Raw genomic sequence first — 21,129 nt, 5'->3', positions numbered from 1 at the left:
ACACTAAATTGTTCAGCATATTGAAAGAAACTGACATGCAGAAATTAACTTGGAATCAAACGTGCTTTTTACAGCTAAAATTCACATACCATACAAAGTACCAAAGTACCATACAAAGTAAGCTGATTTTATGCAACTTTGATGTTTTTTGAACATGTTTGAAGAGCCCCTGCTAGTGGATGCAATGCTGGAAAAACTGTAACTGGTACATACTAAAGATGCTCTAGTCAAATATATGACCAGTGGTTGGCAGATTAGATACCAAGCCTTCATGACCTCATATTCAATCAGCATATGATGTCATGAAGGCTTTTAACTATTTTTTGGCCTGTTTTTGTTTTCTGTAAGAATGTCTTAAGGGTTCCTGTACAAAATTATATTGCATTTTAATTTCTAAATTCTCCATGCATTCTCAATCAGCAACAACTAAGAACTGCATGAAGATGATTCCAGTATATTTTTGATTGATAATGACTCAGGTGCAGGCTATGCAAAGATGCTCCTGAATATAATAACTGAGCAAAATTATGGCAGGGAACGCACACATGGAATTGCCATAACCAGGTGGTGGGAATAGTGTACAGAAACATCTGATCTGAGTGTGGGCTAGACATTCCCAAGTCAAAGTGGGACACACCACAGAGAGTGATGAAGAATGATAGGGCATACAATAACAAAGTATCTTCAGTCAGTCTTCTTACAAGCATAATCCTATAGCTTCTCATATGCTAACATAACATTCCATGTGCTGCCATGAGCCAGGGCCTTGTGTTAATTACAAGTCTCACATCCTGTCACACCACACTGCATAGGACCCTGCAACTTCTAACAGATGCACCATTTCACATTAATTACCTCTCAAGACTTTGTCCGTCTGACGCTGGAGGGACCTTGCATGCCTCCTGGCTTGGGTATGTATACCTTAGGGGAACACCAGGAAAGCTTGAGGTGTCAATAGGAAGAGGGATGTCTGGGTTTTCCTCCTGTTATCTCAGATATGTGGATGGATGAATTGATGAATGACTACAGCTGTGATTTCAATCACTTGTTGATAATTCCCAACTAAAACAACATATCTCCTATTGTCAATAGTAGAAACAATGTGGCCTGCATAACATTTTTTCAATGTGTTTCCAAATGATTGATTCTAAAGGGAAGAAATTGTAAGTCTGTGTCCCCAGGGATTAGGGTTAGGGGTGGAGCTACGCTTGCACTTAGTTTGTTTGAAAAACCAAAATTATTTATGTTTTCTGAGAATTGTTTTCTGTATTAAATTGCGTAACAGCTTCACTGTATATATATACATATATTTTAGAATGTAAATAAGAAGGCAGACCTATTAACATAAAATGCATTTACTACTGCATCATGTGTCAGATCTAGACTGATAATAGGTAAGTCTGCATGTTTTTAAATTAAGTTTAAAATGCTCCTCATAAAGCATGTTGAAAAATGTCACCAAACCAACCTGATATCAGTGTTTTTGGTGAAGTAACACCACAGGCTTTGTGTGATAAAAGTGCTACAGGACGTGTCTGGTTTAGTGAACACTGAGAGCTGGGAAGAAATGACAGAAAGCAGAAGGAGGCAGAAGAAACCCGAGGGCACCAGCAGCACATTCAGGGCAATATGTCTGTTACCACAGTAACTAGTGTCCTAGCATGCTGCCTGATTAGGAGATGATGGATGCTTTAGCTAGCAAATGAAGGGATAAATATGTATGGTTCTGACTGAAGTGTCATGAGTACATTTCTAGCATCACCAGATTAAAATTTGCAATTTGTGTGGTGTTTTTGTCTAGAAACGCTTTATGTAACGCAACATGGATACAACAGAGTGGCTGGCAGGGAGCAGCTCTGTGACAGCAGATTTGATGTGACCTGGATTGCAAATTAAAACAATGTATTTTTCAACTGTGTCAGTTTTCAGAGGACTGTTTACCAGCTAAATATTGCTAGTTAATAAGCAAATAAGTCATAGTTGTGAAGACACAAGGTTTTTTTAAATGTTTTAAAGACATAATTCTGACATGCAGTGTGACAAGCATTTCTATTCGCTCTCCATGTCTCCATCAGCTTTGCACATGTAGAGATTGATATTTGCTCAGTCAGGTTGGATGAGCATTCAACAAGTCTTTCCATAGACTCTCAGTAGGATTCAGGTGTGGACTTTGACTGAACCATTTTATAAAATAAATATGCGCTGGCCTTAACTATTTAATTGTAACCCTGATTGTATGTTTACAGTTGTCCTACTAGAAGCTGAAGCTCCACCCTTATCTCAAATCTTATAAAACATCTAACAGGTTCTCTTCTAGGTTTGCCCAAGTATTTAGTTTAATTGATCTTTCCATCAACTCTGACCAGCTTCTCTGTCTGACACAGACATCGACGCAGCATGGTGCTGCGACCACCATGTGTCACTGTAGAGATGCTGTGTTCAGGATGATGTGCAGTTTTCACACCTGTAGTTTGTTAACTTTGGTCCGAATCAGTTAATGAGTTTGCTAACTTGTATCTTTTTGTGAGTTCAGCGTCCACCATGCCAACTCCAAAATCAACTCCAAGTTCCTAAAAAAAAAACTCAGCCCCGAGTCGTCATTCACAGCTCCTTTACCCGTGAGTTCCTCTGCCCGGTCACTCTCCAACAAACCACCAGTGAACAAACCCTGGCACAACAGCCTGTTTCGGACCAAGAACCACACTTAGCTACTTGTTTTTATTGTTTGTAACAACTTCTACAGGAAGAATAAGTTTACTCTGAAATGTAAATGAATAAGGACTGAAGAGTCTATAAATGCATTCAAATATGATGTATCTAAAAAAAAAAATGGGAGTTAGTAGTGAAGAAAATTGACATTGATAAAGCATATGAACATTTTCTGAATACTTTTAAATCATTATATGACAAAAAATGTCCTATGAAAAAGTCCACTCATAATGATAAGTACGCAGAAGCTCCATGGATCACATAAATCAGTAGCTGCTAAGAATAAATTAAAAGATAAGAATAAATTAACTAGTATTTTACAGGTAGCTGAACTCTAGACATTCTAATTATTACAGTATATTACAAATAATCATGATAACTCTGATGACATTAAAGATGTGGCTCATAATCTCAATAAATATTTTGCAAGTATGGGACCAAAAAAGGAAGCAAAAATCCATATAAGAGCTGGATTACTGAATAAAACATTAATTAGTATAAATCCTTATTTAATGTTTCTCACAGCAGTGGAAGAAAGTGAAATTATAGATATTGTCAATAAATGTAACAACAAAAGGTCACATGACTGTGATGCATTAATGTGGCAATAATTAAGAAGGTGATTGAAGAAATTATTCAGCTGCTGACATTCATTTTTAACCTGTCATTTTAGAAAATATGAAATCTGAAAAGTTATGCCACCCAAATTTTAGAAAACCTATTTGCTAGAACATTGGATAGATTTATCAACAAACAGTATCTAATCTCTGAGAGTTAATATGGATTTAGGTCACAAAGGTCCACAGCAATGTCAGTTCTTGAATTAATAGAAGAACAGGCAACAATCTGTGCAACTGTGTGACTTTCAGTTATCATGCTAGGACATTGTGTTTGGTGTCCCCCAGGGGTTAGTACTGGGACCAAAACTGTTTATTTTATATATAAATGACATACGAAAGGTTTCAAAAGTACTTAACATTGTTCTGTTTGCAGATGATACTAATATTTTTTGTACAGGTGAGAAAGTACAGCAGAAATTATCTAAGAGTTATGTAATTTTAAAAGTGGTTTGATGATAATAACTCATCTTAAATTTAGATAAAACCACAGTGTATGCTGTTTGAGAACTGTAAAAAAAATTGAGATTTACAAATTATAACAGTTGATGTGAATGTAGACAGATTAACTGAAGTTACATTTTTGCGAGTGTTGACTGATTTGATCTGCTGGAATAGTAATTTAAAACATGTACAATCTATTTACACCACATTTACGTTACTGAGTGGAAGTTTAGGGCAATACCTACAAAACCTCACTCTGACCGTTGTGCACATTACTAAAAAGAGCAATCAGAATGCAGGTTTTTACAACCACAGAAATAATGTATTTATAGATTCCCAGCTCTGCAAGATTAGGTATAATTTCACAGTACAGTACATGGGATGTATAAAGCCAGAAATAAATTGCTACCAGATAATATTAAGAAGTTGCAAGAACAACCATGTAGAGAATGTGCATTTCAGTCAGTGATGTAAAGGTTTGGAATAAACTTGGTGATGAATTGAAGCAAAGTTTTAGTATAAGTCTGTTAAAGAAAATAAACTAGTTATTATCTAAAGTGTGTGTTTGTGCGGCTGAGCGAGGACCATTTTTCATATTTCACAAGCAAAGTGAAGACCATTTGTTGTAAAGTGAGGGCATTTTCATGGTCCTCACTTGGTATTTTGCTAGGGATTAGGGTTTAGGACTAAGGTGTGAACTGAGCTAAGGTTAGGCTTAAGGTTAGGTATGTACTGTTTCATGGTTAGTTTTAGGGGTAGGGTTAGGGTTAGGCCATAGAAAGGGTTGAAAATTAATGGAACTCAATGGAATTCAATGAGAGTCAATGCAAGGTCCTCACAACATGTAGTAATACAAGAACGTGTGTGTGTGTGTGTGTGTGTGTGTGTTCCTGTCTTGGCATCACAGTGAGAACCATTTTCCCGATTTCACCATCTAATTGAGGACCGTTTGTACCAAAGTGAGGACATTTTGCTGGTCCTCACGACCTATTTTGCTAACGGTTAGGTTTAGGACTAAGGTGTGAATTGACTTTAGGTTAAGGTTAGGGTTAGGTAAGCACTGGTAATGGTTAGGTTTAGGGTTATTGTCAGGGTTAGGGCATAGAAAGGGTTGAAAATGACTGAAAATCAATGGAAGTCAATGGGAGTCAACACATGGTCCTCACTACATATAGCAAAACAAGAGTGTGTGTGTGCGTGCGTGCGTGCGTGTGTGTGTGTGTGTGTGTGTGTGTGTGTGTGTGTGTGTGTGTGTGTGTGTGTGTGTGTGAGTCCAATTTCACAAGGGTTAATATAGTTGGAATGGTTTTTTAGGTTTGGCCATACATACAGGTTGGGTTTATAATAAGGTTTAAATAGGTGTCTCTCTGTCTGTCCATCTATATGTATAGTTGTGGAGTACAGAACTAAAAGTTGTTATGTCTACAAGTTCTCCTACCTGAGCTATGGATATCTCCAGCTCCTTCAGAGTCACCATGTTTTCTTGGCTGCTTCACTGCTTAATTCTGTCTCTTTCTATTTTCAGATGATGGCTTGAACAGAGCTCTGTAATTATGTGGTTTCTGAAGGCAATAGAATGTACTGGATTTTATTCCAAGGTGTCAGAATAGAGGGGGCTGAAAATAAGTGCTTGCTAAACTTAGAATTTCTATCTGTAAAACTTTTAAAAACCATCAACTGCCTTCCACATCACAGTTATACATTACTTTCTGTTGGTCTATCACAAACAGTAATACATCTATTGAAGTGTGTGGTTGTGATGTGACGAAATGTAGAAAAGTGTAAGAGGCATAAATACTTATTAGTGGAAAGAATGGGGAAGTACAACTCTATATCTCAAGTAATTGGTAAGAAAATATATGCCATAATGGTTTTGAACAAAAATACTGTAAACAGCAAAAAGGCTCCAAATAAACGAATGCATTATTTTTTGGACTTCCAAGAACTGTATTTAAAATGTTTAAACTTCAACAGCACAATAGTACAAGCACAAAATAGGATTTCCACAGTCCTTTCTTTCTAACTACATCTTCAGTGTTTATGGCAACCCATAAGGTACTGCATTCTTAAATATCAAAATTTCCCACATCTTTAGACTGAACAGCTTAAATAATGTATGATGTTTGATGTTGCTTACCATTGACAGTGAGATGCACCCAGCTGCCATTGTGGAAGGTGTCGTACTGCTGCTCCAGCATCAGCACTTTACACTCATACCAGCCTTGGTCGTCTGAACGCACATTCTCTATCTGCAGGGACAACCTGCCGTGCAGACGGGCCCGGCCTGTATGGGAGAGAAGGAGATCAGGCTTCAGTAGGAAGATAATCAGTAACATAAGAAAGGATAGATGTGGTAAATTTCCATAGGAAAATCAAAGTAGTGAAGGGGGGTGAACGGACAGATGAATTAAACAGGTCAATTTATAAAGAGATGAGACATTTATAAGGGTTGGATATAAATACGCAGGGATCACAGAGTATACTGGCCTGTGTTTCTTTTAGTGACTTATTGAAACATCAACATCATATTACATAAAGCCTGTTTCTAAGGACACTGTAGAGTGTAAACATCAAAGCTGCAGTTGGAGACACTGCGAAATCTATCATTTAAGTATCTCTGAGATGCCCTAGGTTTCCATGAGTGTGGTGCTCTATTTTAAAAGACGCACTCAGGCAAGGACAGGTCATTACTCCCTTAAAGGGATGGGAAGTAGCCAACATGACAACATGAATAAGATGGATGGTAACCCTTAGGGTTACTCACAATCCATGCGGACAGATATTAGCTTTGGAGTTGGTAAGAAGGGTCAGGAGTAGCTGGATTTCACTATTACAGATTACAGATCAAAAGCTGAGACTGGGGTTATGATGTTGCTCCTGGCAATCAGGCAACTGGATCAAAACAGACAGCAGCAAAGGCGAAACAAAAGGTTCCAGAGCGCTCACACAAAGCTCAACACAACATTATCAGAGCCAGGCTCTCCCAAAATATTCTCCTCCCTACCCAGCTGGCGGGGGTTCCTCACTCCATTTATTTAAGTATATTATATGATGCATTAAGATGCGCAAAAATGTCAAAACATTATTTTATTAATGTTATATAACCTAATTTTGAGGAATGCAGAAGGATAAACTCAGTAGCATACAAGTTCAGCACCCTGACGGTTTATGGTATAAAATCCCATGAAACACATCCTGCAACCTCTGGACCAAATCATTAGGACAAGATCCATCCCATAGGATTAAATGATGTGTGAAACAGAAAAGAAATATTTTTAAACCATAAGAAACAACAGGAACTATTTCATAGGCCTGAAAGCAGAGATAAAAATAAAGCGGCTGATGTAACCAGCCATTGTAAACTAGAAGCCCATCAAGCTAGAGAGGCTAAAGATTCTTCCAAACGTAGAAAAGGCAAAACTGATAGCAAAGTTCATTCCAACTATCGCTGTGAATGATCAACAACCATCGAGGGTCATTGAGAATCAGGGGTTTTGTGTTATGGAGCTTTCTTTGGACATATCATGCCACCTTGGAGATACTTCACTTAAAAAAAGATCCATATGCACTACAGTGAGACCCAAACAAAGAGACAGGATCACAAGCAGGTAATATAGCTCTAACATGGGATGCATGGAAAGCCGTTCAATTGCAATCTGTTAGTGTAAATTCATATTTTCTGATACGCAGCAGCAAGCATGTTGTGTACTTCAAACAAAAGCAGTAAAGAAGAGTCATACAGGTCCTGATTAGGCTATGAGGTTGTCCAGTTCCCATCCATGGCTGTCTTCTTTCTGACTTAAAAAGTCAGAAGAGAGAAAGGCGCCTTGCTGCTCATATTAGCTAAGTTACTTATTTGATACTGAGGAACTTAAAATACTAATTACGTCTCCACTAAAACTGTTTGTTCACAGATCATTTGGCTTTAGTTGGCAGATTTAGTTCTTATTGCCTGAGAGTTAACAGTCTCTGCTCACAGTCCCCTGGATCACCCTGTTGTGCACTCTTATTGATGTATTAAAGCATTAAAGAAATAAAGCAAATTAGAAAGCATGCATGAGTGAGTCTCCATGAACACAGTACTGATGTATGACTCACTATAAACTATATAACTCTGGAGTTACGCTGCCTGCAAATTGTTCTAAAATACTGGGTTATAAATAAAAAGAAAAATCCCAGCATAACTGAGAATCCCTCTAAAATCATGAAATTCTCAATTCTATCTCTATTTAGACAAAGTCATACATATAAAAGTGACAGTGCCCACATACAGTCCTGTGAAAAAGTATTTGCCCCTTACAGATTTCTTATTTGCTTTGGTTAGTTTTATTGCCACACTTAAATGTTTCAGATCATCAAACAAAAGAAAACAAAAATAACCCAAGTAAACAGAAAATGTAGTTTTCAAATGATTGTTTCATTTTTTAAGAGAAAATATTGCTACACATAAACAATTGTCCCCCCTTATTAAATCAATTAATTAACCCAATTGTTTTTTGGAAAGCTAAGTAAAATTTTACTAGTGTTACGCCAGCCTGAATACTGCCTAAACCAGAGGAAGGAACCACTTAAATATAACCAAAGAAGTCTAAAAGCAACATACATGCTACGATCTAAACAAATTCAAGAAGAGATGACAAAAAAAAATCAATGACATCTATCAGTCCAGAAAAGGTCACTATACCATTTCTAAGGCTTTAGGATTCTAGCGAACCACAGTGAGAACCATGATTCACAAATGGAAAAAAACAATTAACAGCGGTGAACCTTGCCAGGAGTGGCTGACCTGCCAAAACAACTCCATAAGACCATCAGTAACTCACCCAGGAGGCCACAAAAGAACGTAGAACACCCAGGCCTCACCGTCTCAGTTAAGGTCACTCTTAATGATTCGGTGATAACAAAGTATGTAAAAAATGGCATTAAAAGCACTGCTGGCCATAAACAACACAATGTCCCGTCTCATATGTGCCAGAAACATCTGACCTTAAACTCAAGAAGGGTTATACAGCAGAACATGGATCCAAAGCACACCAGCAAGGCCACATCTGAATGGGTCAAAAAAGAAGTGGCCTAGTCAAAGTCCAGATTTAAATCCAATTGAAATAACCTTAAACAGGCCACTCATGCTCAGAAACACTCCAATCTGGCTCAATTAAAACAATTCTGCTAAGTAGAATTGGCCAAAATTCCTCCACAGCAATGTAAAAATATAATTGACAGTTATCCCCTGGATGATGGTAGTTGCTGCCAACCTTGCCATCAGTTTTGAAGTTGGGCATTAGCTACATCCCTTAATAGGTAACAATTTATAGAGAGAAAATAGACTCAACATATTCGTGTGGTGTAATAGTAGATTTGTAAGCTGTGAACACCTGTTTGTGTGTAGGTCTGGGTATTTGTATGTGCAAAACATGATTTTTGTAAGTTATTTCTACATATACAAATCGTTAAATACATGCATACGACTTGCCTAATACACACGGACAAAACGGCAGTTATGCACAGATCAGTTTAAAAGTGCAAGAAGGGTTTTGAGACTCATCATGCTTTCAGAAGCCTCACAGATTCCTGCGTACATGGTGCGTTTAAATGTTGGTGGAAAGCTGGGTCATTTGAATTTTTTTTGGAGTTTAGTATTATTTCCCTCTCTAGGGCTCGAAAGGAGGATGTTATGGAGACGGTAAACCGCACTGGATTGTGGGCCTTACAGGCATCAGAAAAGTTCATTTACACTGACTGCATGCACGGAGCTTGCGTTTTTTTTTTTTTTTTAAAACATGGTGAGGAAAAAACAATTGGATGAGATTTTTTTAATCTTTTCCAATATTGAAGGAACTTGGATCTGTCATCTGTTAGCTAACAAGTAGACCCCGAATGGCCTGGATAGCAGCCGTCACAAACATATCTCCCAACGCCATCCTCCAACAGAGTTGGAGTGTTCACAGCATTTCAGACCGGTAAGTTTTAATCAAAGCACGTGATCTAATGTTTCATACGAAACATTTACAAGGCTGTATAGCAGCGAAGCCTCCTCCAAAGCCTCCTCTCTTTCCTCCACTCATAGGAGATTCAGTTTGAGTTAACTAACTGTCCGAATTTTTTAAGTAGTAATGGGTGTGTTTGTTTATAGGAGAGGTTTGCTTATAAAATGAATGAAATCCATCCAGATTGGGCACCCTGATTACATCACACAGAGGTGAGAGCTGAAGACAATGGAAAATTTCAACGCAAGTGTAATGCCAGTTAGAGCACCTGAACCTCTCACACCAGATGTGGATGAAGATGCAGCAACAGCAGCACTTGTCCACAGGGTCAAAGTAACATGGAGCATGCTTTTTTCTGAATTATGCTTAATCAATTTCTGTGTTTTTCTTAAAACAAAAATTATGGCTTGTAATCTTCCTCTGCTTATTATTTATTGATATTTATTTCATTGACCCTTCCGTGAACCACCACCTTAACGTGGTGGAGGGGTTTGAGCGCTTGAATGATCCTAGAGGCTATGTTGTCTGTGGCTTAAATACCCCTGGTAGGGTCTCCCATGGCCGACAGGCTCCAGGTGATGGGTCAGACAAAGAGAGGTTCAAGACACCTTCATGAGGACCACAAAATCAAGGCAGGTGACGTCGCCCGGTACAGCGGAGCCAGGGTCCCACCCTGGAGTCAGGCCTGGGGTCAAGACTCGTCGGAGAGCGCCTGGTGGCTGGGTTGCTCCTCGCGGGACCCGGCCGGGCCAAGCCCGAACAAGAGACGCGAGGCCATCCCCCAGTGGGCCGACCACCTGCAGGGGAACCATGAGGGACTGGTGCAAAGAGGATTGGGCAGTGGACAAAGGTGGAGACCTGGGTGGCCCGAACTCCGGATGCTTAGGCTGGCTCTAGGGATGTGGAATGTCAGCTCACTGGGGGGAAGGAGCCTGAGCTTGTGCCGGAGGTTGAGAAATATCGACTAAAAATAGTCAGGCTCACCTCCACACACAGTGTGGGCTCTGGAACCCATTGTTTGTTGCCCCCCAGTTCAGCCATCATGTGTTGGGGTTTATCCCGGTGGATGAGAGGATCGCATTGCTGTGCCTTTGAGTTGAGGACAGGTCTCTGACTGTCATTTCAGCCTACGGGCCGAGCGGTAGTACGGAGTACTTCTTGACGTCCCTGTCGGAGGTGCTGCATAGTGCCATTATTCTGCTGGGGGACTTCAACGCCCATGTGGGGCGATGATCGACTTTGTTGTCGTGTCGTCAGACCTTCGGCCACATGTTTTCAACACTCGGGTGAAGAGAGGGGCTGAGCTGTCCACTGATCACCAGCTGGTGGTGAGTTGGATCCGCTGGAAGAGGAGAAAGCCAGACAGACTTGGCAGGCCCAAGCACATAGTGAGGGTGTGCTGGGAACGTCTGTCAGAGCCCTCGGCCAGGGATGTACTCAATTCCCACCTACTCTGACGAGCTTCTGGGGGATGTTGGAGACATAGAGTCCGAGTGGACCATGTTCTCTGCATCTATTGTCGATGCTGGTTGCCCGTAGCTGTGACCATAAGGTCTGCAGTGCCTGTCGCGGTGGCAATCCCTGAACCTGGTGGTGGACACCGGCAGTAAGGGATGCTGTCAAGCTGAAGAAGGAGTCCTATCAGCTGTAGTTGGCTTGTGGGACTCCTGAGGTGGCTGACGGGTACTGTAAGGGCAAGCGTGCTGCGGCCCGGGGTGTGGCAGAGGTAAAAACTCGGGCCTGGGAAGAGTTCGGTGAAGCCATGGAGAAGGACTACCGTGTTCCAGCTGGCCCCCTCTGGCCAAGACCTACAGCATACAGCCGAGTGTGAAGTGGCTGGGATGAAGATCAGCTCCTCCAAGTCCGAGGCCATGGTTCTTGACCGGAAAATGGTGGCTTGTCCTCTTCAGGTTGGAGGGGAGTTCCTGCCTCGAGTGGAGGAGTAGTGGAGGAGTTCAAGTATCTTGGGGTCTTGTTCACGAGTGAGGAAAGAATGGAGCGGGAGATCGACAGACGGATCAGTGTGGCTGCCGCAGTAATAGGGACACTGTGCCGGTCCGTTATGGTGAAGAGAGAGCTGAGCTGAAAAACGAAGCTCTCAATTTACCGGTCAGTCTACGTTCCTACCCTCACCTATGGCCGTTCCTACCCTCACCTATGGCCATGAACTTTGGGTCATGACTGAAAGAACGAGATTCCTGATACAAGCTGCTGAATGAGCTTCCTCTGTAGGGTGGCTGGGCACTCCCTTAGAGATAGGGTGAGGAGCTCGGCCATCCAGGAGGAACTCGGAGTAGAGCCGCTGCTCCTCCACATTCGCAGCCGAGTGTGAAACGGCTGGGATGAAAATCAGGTCCTCCAAGTCCAAGGCCATGGTTCTCGACCGGAAAAGGGTGGCTTGTCCTCTTCAGGTTGGAGAGGTGTTCCTGCCTCAAGTGGAGGAGTTCAAGTATCTTGGGGTCTTGTTCACGAGTGAGGGGAGAATGGAGCGGGAGATCAACTGACGGATCGGTGCGGCTGCTGCAGTAATGGGGACGCTGTGCCAGTCTGTTGTGGTGAAGAGAGAGCTGAGCCGAAAAGCGAAGCTCTCAAATTACTGGTTCTTCAAATTACATTCCTACCCTCACTTATGGCCGTGAACGTTTGGTGATCACTGACAGCACGAGATCCCAGATACAAGCGGCTGAAATGTGCTTCCTCCGTAGGGTGGCCGGGCACTCCCTTAGAAATAGGGTGAGGAGCTATGCCATCCGGAAGGAGCTCGGAGAAGAGCCGCTGCTCCATCACATCGAGAGGAGCCAGTTGAGGTGGCTCAGGTATCTATACCGGATGCCTCCTGGACGCCTTCCTCGGGAGGTGTTCTAGGCACGTCCCACCGGGAGGAGGCCCAGGACACGGCCCAGGACACGCTGGAGGGACTATGTCTCTCAGCTGGCCTGGGAATACCTTGGGCTCCTCCCGGGAGGAGCTGGAGGAGGTGTCTGTGGAGAGGGACGTCTGGAGGTTCCTCCTGAGTCTGCTGGCCACGCAACTTGGTCCCAGATGAAGCGGAAGACAACGAGTACGACATTTCATTGATCTGTATGAAACAGAAAAATCTCCTCACTTGTTATAACCTCATACAGCATCAAACCAGGCCTAAACTTTACTAAGAGCGATAAGTTGATAATACTATGCCTCTTGGTGATAATTTACATTTTAGCTCAGTAGGTAAATATAAAACAATATTCTATCAACTTTAATTAGCCCATATTATTTACTTATGGACTTCTTGTTTAAAATTCTTGTGCAGTGCAATGACGCTGTAAGTCACAGTCAAATAAGCAAATAAGGTGCAAACAACAAAATACTAAAAAGATGTGTTATCAGCAGACAGTACTGCAAATGAGACTAAAGGAAAAATAAAATGGGAAGACCAAGATAAATATTTCAGTTAATGAGGTAATAAACTTATCTACTATTTGAAAACTCAGATAAATGTACAGAAAAAAGTAATGCTAAAAAAAGAAATAGTTTTAGACACAGGTTAAAATATTGTGCTGTCGGGAAGATTTTTCCCATCCTGATGGACCAGAGTAAAACCAATTTGACCTTCCTCAATCCTTGAATCAATGTATGCTCCTTAAATGTGCATGACATTGAAGCCATCATCATCATCACAGCTTCCTTAATCATGAAGTGCTAGGACAATAATTAGGACTTTTACTTGTGCAATGTGGGACCACTTTTCATTTTAAAGTGTTTATTACATCTTTTTTGCACTGCAATGACACTGTAAAAGTAACAGTGCAAATAAGGTGTCTTAATCTTGAAGAGCAACATGTGAGTAGGATAGAGCCACACCAGCCATGCAGGTGCAGTGGGCAGACTCCATCTTGCCCAGGGATTGTGTGGAAAGGCCCTCAGCCGCTGGGAGGGCTGAACCTGGGCAGAAATAGATTTGCTATCAGAAGAGGACCACAATCATAAAACAGGGATTTGTTTACCAAAACAATGTAGAATGTTAGCTGCTGACAAAACTGAACAATATAAAATACGTAAAACAATATTAAAGTTGGTTACAGTGTTACTGGTTATTGCTTGTGTAAAAAAAAACTAAAAACATTTCATTTCATTATTTCTCTTTTATCAGTGATCTCAGCAGGAGTAAATCCATCCTGGATTCAGATGAAAGTTACAATTACAAAATAAATTAAGTATAATAAGGGAGAACAAGACATATCATCGACTGTGGAAAAATCCCCAGTTTATAGATAAATAACCAAGAGGCCCCTAAATAGTTCTAACATAATTGCAGAGTGGATGCCAGGCTTAAAAATAATGAATTTAAATATATTTTAGGGGACACAGGGAGTTAAAGTTATGTTGTTTACATCTCTTTGAAATGACGACAGGAGCTATGTTTACATGAACAAGATCTCATATTCTCATTCAAATATATAAATCTAAATACAGCGACAAAAACAACTTATGTTAGAGATTGGTTTGCAGTTTCCAGCATGCAGTGCCAGCCAGCATTTGTAGTGGCATGGATGTGTTGCATGTAACACAAGGACTTAGCTACCAAGTGCTAAAGTAGTTTAGCTCAGACAGAAATTAGCTCCTGCTAACAGAGAGATGCGAGGAAGACTGTGTATCAAACAAAAACTTATCTGGAGAATACTAGTTGTCTCATTATATCGGAGGGCAAAGTGTGTACCTTATACTTACTTCTGAGGATAGACCACCAAGGATAGATCTCCAAGTAGAGAGGAAAATAACATTAAACTCAGAAGGAAATTCTAATGACCCAGCTTTCTACCAGCACTTAAACGCACCACTTCTGGAAGCATGAAGAGTCTCAAAATCCTTTGTGCACTTGTAAACTGGTCTGTGCGTAACTTGCAGTTTTGTCCGTGTGTATTAGGCAAGTCGTATGCATGTATTTAACGATTTGTATGTGTAGAAGTAATTGTGTGTAATTTTATTTTGTACTTGTAATTGTTTAATATTTGTGTGTGCATTTGAGCACACATTTTCAAATACCCGATGTTATTCACATAATGTTTTTCAGAGTTTACAAATCATGTTTTACACATACAAATACCCAGACCGTCACACAAACAGGTTTACACAGCTTATAAATCTAGCATTACACATGCACGAATATATTGAGTCTATTTTCTCTCCATAACAATTTTATTCTAAAGCTGCATTTTGTATTTACTTTATTTATGTCTGATGTCGAAATTTGTTCGATGATCTCAAGCATGCAACTGTGACAAAAAAGCAAAAAGAAAAAGTAAAGAAATTTGTAAGGGGAAAGATACTTTTTTACAACACTGTATATTTCCACAGAAGTATACTTTACCTGTTTTACAGCAGACAGGTCAAGTTTACCCATTACAGAATAGCAGGTTACACCGCTCCTGTTAAAAATCTCATTTCAACAAGATTTTTTAAAACTGACATTAAACTAGCCGCTGACATTGCTGTGCTTCAACTGCACAACAGTTGATTGTTTATTTATTTTTATTTTTTTTATTCCAGGACTGTTTGTAAAGCTTTCCTTGATGCTCAGTCAGTTAGTTGCTATTCTGACAATGGTTGATTATCAACACCGAAACTAATGCATGTCTTTATGTCTGGTTTCAGATAGGGTGGCTCTTTTAGGGGCACTTCATAGATTTAAATTAGAGTAAAATACTAGCATATCTCTTCCATAATTACTGATAATAGCATAGCTGCAGACAAATTCCAATTAACTGTGTGGCCTGAGAGTTTAAACGATAACAACCTGGGGACTTTACAAAAACCCTAAACAAGGATCCTTGATCCCTGAAAGCTCAGGGGGGCTGATAATGAGAGACACCACAGCCCTATAAGCTGCCTAGCTTGCTTTAAATTTTGCAGAAAAAAACCTGTGTGTTAATAGCTAAACCTTAGCCTCCCCAGAAGCCAATACGAAGTATTGCAAAGAAGGAATCAGATGTTTTAACAAAGCAATGGAATGCAATAAAATGCTGCATCTGTAAAGTTATGATCATTACTCAGAAACAATAGAAAACTGACAGACAATGAAAATGTCGGCATAAAATAACACCAATCACAACAATTCTGTATAATTTCTGTACATGATAATTGATTTAAAGTTACTGGAAAAAGCTTCTTCATCTGCATCTGAGGACATAAGTTACTAGTTGTCTTTTTGTTTAAGAGATAGTTCAGTATTTTTTGAAGTGGGGTTCTGAGCAGGTAATAACTTACCAGCAGTTAATAATTTTTTTTTTATTATGTTCTTTACTTGCTATAAATACAGTCTAGTTTTTTTTAGCAGAGGCCACATCTAACAGCTAATTTCAGGTGTGCCAAAAACATAGCGGACTTCTACCATCTTAAAATAATTGTAAAGTCAAAAGTTTCATGTTCATGAGGGTGCTAATTTATTAAAAACTATACTTTTACACACTTTTACCAGGCCTCTTTTGTGTTTGAATGTGATTTTTATGTACATTTTGCAATGTTTATTGTATTTTCAGTGCAGGATTGTTGTTGAAATTTTTTCACACCATCTAGGACAGAGAATAATGTTCTGTGTTCAGTTTTATTGTTGCCACTATAATCTTACTCCATTCCATTAGTTTTATTTCAGAGATTTGCTCGCACTGATTATACTTGACTGATTTTATTCTAAGTGCATGTTGGACACAGAAGTTCATGAGTAACACATTACATGCTATCATGGACTTTAACATAAATCACTGTTTCATGCAAATCTATTCCCAGTTTGATAAAAAACATAAATTGCACATGCTGATATGATATCTAAAGAATGTTGGTTACGTATTGCAACCCCAGATTCTATAGTATAGGCACAGCCCTTTAAGGCATATTTTGCCTTAGTGCTCCATCATTATACACATCTCTTTTAAAACAATATTTTTAAATTATAACCACATTTCCGTCCCTCCTGCCTATCGTATTCATTACAAGGTCCACCACACTCTTTGTGTTTTAGGATCTCAGTCACGATCATCTAACAGATACATTATTCATATATTCAGCATTAAAGTTGGAACCATGAAATTTTGATAATTCCACCAAAATAAAGTTTGTATCAAGCCTATTAGGTCAACGATATGGCACGCATGTGAACTAGTACAGTCAGCTAGAGCTGTGCTGTCGCCTCACACATGATCTTTCACAGACGCTTTAAGACATATGAAAAATATCTCACCAATGTGGGTATGCTGCTTACGCTACAAGCTTTCTGCATTGCATCATTTTGCATTTTATGTTCCATTCAGCTCCTTCTCTGCCCTATTATACACTAACAGATATGGGCCTTAAGGTCATTCCCTGGCATGCTGGAGACCCGTTCAGTGGTGGAGATACTCTTCACTCCCTGAAATATTGAGTGACATGAAAATTAAAAGATGAGGTTGGAGCAGACTCTAAACCAAAACTTATTTTATAGTTGTTAATAAAGATGTAGATAAAGATATTTACATGTCTGACCAAATTTAAAGGCATCTTAAAATTTGTTTACACAATGACACCCATTGCTTGTTGTTTTACTTCCATGATACATTAGGCTTGCCTTTGTAGGTTATGGCAGGTTTGTATCAAGATGAAACAGTTTAAGCATTTGGGTAATTTTCAAATAGAAGTTAATGTAGGTGTAGTCATCAATACAACTGAGGAAAATAAAACAAAAAACAAGAGAACTTTCCAAGTAGGCAGCATTAACCCTTGAGGGACCATTATATCGAACATACACTTTTTACCCTTATGTCCCAAAAGGTATCTCTTAGAAAAGTGTAATAATTGTTTTTATATCATTTCTTTTCACTTTCGCTGCATCAAACCTTTTCAACATAAAGTTTTTTATATTCATTAATCTTTTCTATATTTTAATGTCCTTTTGGTCCAAAAAACCCTCGTTTCTTGAAGAGGAAAAACACCAAATATGATATATTTTTAAAAATTAATAACAAAATAAATTTTGATGCATTATTGTTTTTGGAGCAATTCAGAGTTTAATGTAAAAATGTTCACTTTTTACCCTTAGGTCTCAAAACGGTAGCGCTTATAAAAGTGTAATAACAATGTAATCAGACCTATCCTTAAATATGACATTTTTTATATTTCCTAAATCTCTAAATTGTTTTTATGCCTTTCTATGTTTAGGTCCCAAAACAGTACATCATAAAAACTGTAATAAATTGTTTCACTTTCACAGCATAGAATCTTTTCAATACCTTCAGACTAAACCACAGATATTAAGTTTTTTAATTTTCTTCATGTTTTATTTTATTTAGGATTTTTGCCATACATTCACGACTTAATGAAGAAATCACAAATGACGGTAAGGTGCACTTTGCATGCATCTGCTCCACATTTGGCACATTGGTTCCAAACAGGACCTTCCAGAAAGCGGAGAAACACTGTTTTTGTGTCTGGTACATCTTACAGCTTTGCTCTGCTGTCTTCTTACCTGTGTCATGGTTCGACTTGGAACTGTCGTTATGTGACTCAAAATGCTATAAATGTTGATCATTTACCAGTGTTCTTAGTCACATTGTTCTGTGCTTATTTTAAAAGGGACCTATTATGCAAAATTCACTTTTTGATTGTTTTTATACTTCCATTTAGGTCTCTAATGCTTCTACAAACAGTCCAAATGCAAAAAAACAAAACAAAGAGACATTCAGCCTTTTTTGGCCATAAATGAATGTCAGTCAGTCAGTCATTTTCTACCGCTTATTCCATAGTGGGTCGCGGGGGAGCTGGTGCCCATCTCCAGCAGTCTATGGGCGAGAGGCAGGGTACACCCTGGACAGATCGCCAGTCCATCGCAGGGCAACACACAAACAACCATGCACACACTCATTCATACACCTAAGGTCAATTTAGAGTGACCAATTAGCGAGCGTGGTTGGGCCAGGGTTCAGATGTATATCACCTATCCTAATGAACATCTTTGGAAAGGGAAGATCAGAACTGATAGAAACACCCTCAGAACCTTCATGAGTTGAGGACAGTATGTGTGGAAAAATGGATCAACTTCACACCTGCAATTTTTTCTAATGTGCATATTGCGTGGGTTGTTGCCAACATATGTTGTGAATTTCACCTTAATTGAAATATCAGAAATACATCAACTGATGTTGAAGTAATCATTACTTGCCTTACCCTCAGTATGTCTATGGCCTGCCTGTATTATGTAAATCTTTTCCCAATGAAATATGTGATCAGCTCATAAATCAACACTGACACAGTTCCGATCTAAAGGATACTGAGTGTCAGTTCTAACAGCTGTGTGACGACTCTCTGTAGAAGAGGATACAACAGTTTTAAGATTCCAATCCACTTAACTGTTGCTTGTGTCAAAGCCACACCCTGATGACAATAGACTGACAATGTGGTCGCACTGCATTATTAGTTTGATCGGATATTATGAAGTACAGTCATATTACAACACAGCTTAACTTTATGTTCACCATTTAGGTGCTCAACTTTTTTGTCATTGAATGTGTTAAGGAGGACTGCACTGTCTCAGCTTCTGGAATTTTATCTGATGTTTTCACTTTTGGCTTTGCAACAGACAGCTGCAGTTCCGATGTTGGCCAGATATCATTGCTTTGCCTGACTGCTCTCTGAACCGACTCCTTATTTGATCAAAACCAGCAGCGCTGCATGCTCAACAGTTTCATTGATCTCATACAGCATTGCATGTGAAGCAGACAATTACACTTTAAAGACAGCAGGTAGAACAATACATATTCACATTATTATGTAGAATAAGACAACAACAAAAAAAAAACAACATATAATATCAGGGTATGGACTATGGGTCAGATCACATGCTCATTTGTTTTTGCACTAGGTCCAATACATCATTACAGACACAGTGCATAACTCTGGTATTAATTAAATATAGCTCAAAAATACACCTTAAATGTATATATTGTGTGCATTTTGTAAATTTGTGTTTAAGAAAATGTAAATTTCACATTTCACTGGCAGACAGGGCACAGACTTGGATGGAAATTCCCTAGTAACTAGTACTAAAGGGGACCATTGATTTGGAGAATCCACTCTTTGTCCTGCTAATGTAAGGCCTAAAATATTCAACAATGCTTTTCATGATACAAATAGCTGTCAACTAAAGCCATCATCTCACAGATATCACTGGTATGCAGAACACACAAAGGACTGCTTCATTCTTCAAAAGCAACGGGTGCTGTATAAGGCCTTTATGTGATTTGACTGCAGCAGTCAATTTAAAGACACCAGTTAAAACAGAAAATATTCATTTAGAAGGCAAGCACTGATACGACTGACTCTAGTTAGAAGTCACTGAGAGGTTCTGGTGGCATTTAAAAAGAACATTCTGAAATCTCACTGGCCTTGTTTTGTCTCCACACTCCATAACCTACACAAAGTCGCAATTATGTCATTATCACACACAAAATCCAATGTGGACAAGTGTAAAAGCCTTTTCTTTCAGTAATGAACTGAGCAGCATGTAATCCCACAACAGTAATTATTCAGCTCAAACAGCATCCAATTATTTCTACCAGTAAGGAACATTTACCAGGATACATGCATGCTGGCTGAGAGTGTGTCTGAAGTCAGTGAATCTCTGAGGGGGAGGGAACATTGCAAACAATAATCTCAAACCATCTTGGGAAGGACATCAATGTGTTAAAACAGCAGCAAGGTTAAGGAATCTCTTCAGGAATACCTGAAAAATACCTAGTAAAAAACTAGCTCAACTAGCTCAACCTTAATAAATTTGAGCTAGATTTAAGTTTGTGTGCACATAAACACAACTCAGAGAAGGGTGGGTGGTAGGGGGCAATATTGTTGTTGGTTTTGCTCTTGGCAAACAAGATTGAAAACCATAGTGTGTGAATCCAATGGTGCAGGTTTTTACAGCAATGCCGTATTGTATGGGAATGGAAAAGTTTCGGGAAGTTAGCATCTCCAGTTAGCTTTGGCATAGAGGTACAGCAGAATGAGCAGCTTAAGATCCAGTTTTAAGACGTTTCAAAATAAAATGATTTGTTATTTGTACTTATGAATCTAAACACACTGAGCAGTTAAGTAATTCAGTGGAAAATAAGATAATATTTAAACATTCAAATGTAAAATAGAAGGCTGGTTTATTAGCAAGATTACTATCCCTGTACAGGTCCTTCTCAAAATATTAGCATATTGTGATAAAGTTCATTATTTTCCATAATGTCATGGTGAAAATTTAACATTCATATATTTTAGATTCATTGCACACTAAATGAAAACGTTAAGGCTCATTTTAGAAGCAATGTCAACAGTTTTGAAAATGGCTGCTACATAAGACACTTTTATGTTTTTTTACTCCCAGT

At 39.2% G+C, this 21,129-nt stretch overlaps 1 protein-coding gene across 4 annotated transcripts in view; it reads right to left on the bottom strand.

The window, feature by feature from the left end:
• The window catches only part of LOC124876431 (protein turtle homolog B-like), a 211,011-nt gene that overhangs the window by 136,692 nt on the left and 53,190 nt on the right, over window positions 1-21,129 (bottom strand). For all 4 annotated transcript variants that reach the window (XM_047379184.1, XM_047379185.1, XM_047379187.1 and 1 more), the window contains exon 3: window positions 5,908-6,054. In XM_047379184.1, the coding sequence (XP_047235140.1) occupies window positions 5,908-6,054 (147 nt within the window). The remainder of the gene's footprint in view (window positions 1-5,907; window positions 6,055-21,129) is intronic.

The sequence above is a fragment of the Girardinichthys multiradiatus genome, chromosome 11 (genome assembly GCF_021462225.1).
Source record: "Girardinichthys multiradiatus isolate DD_20200921_A chromosome 11, DD_fGirMul_XY1, whole genome shotgun sequence".
Taxonomy (NCBI): Eukaryota; Metazoa; Chordata; class Actinopteri; order Cyprinodontiformes; family Goodeidae; genus Girardinichthys; species Girardinichthys multiradiatus.
The sequence above is the reverse complement of the archived record's forward strand: the minus strand, read 5'-3'. Positions and strand labels throughout refer to the sequence as shown.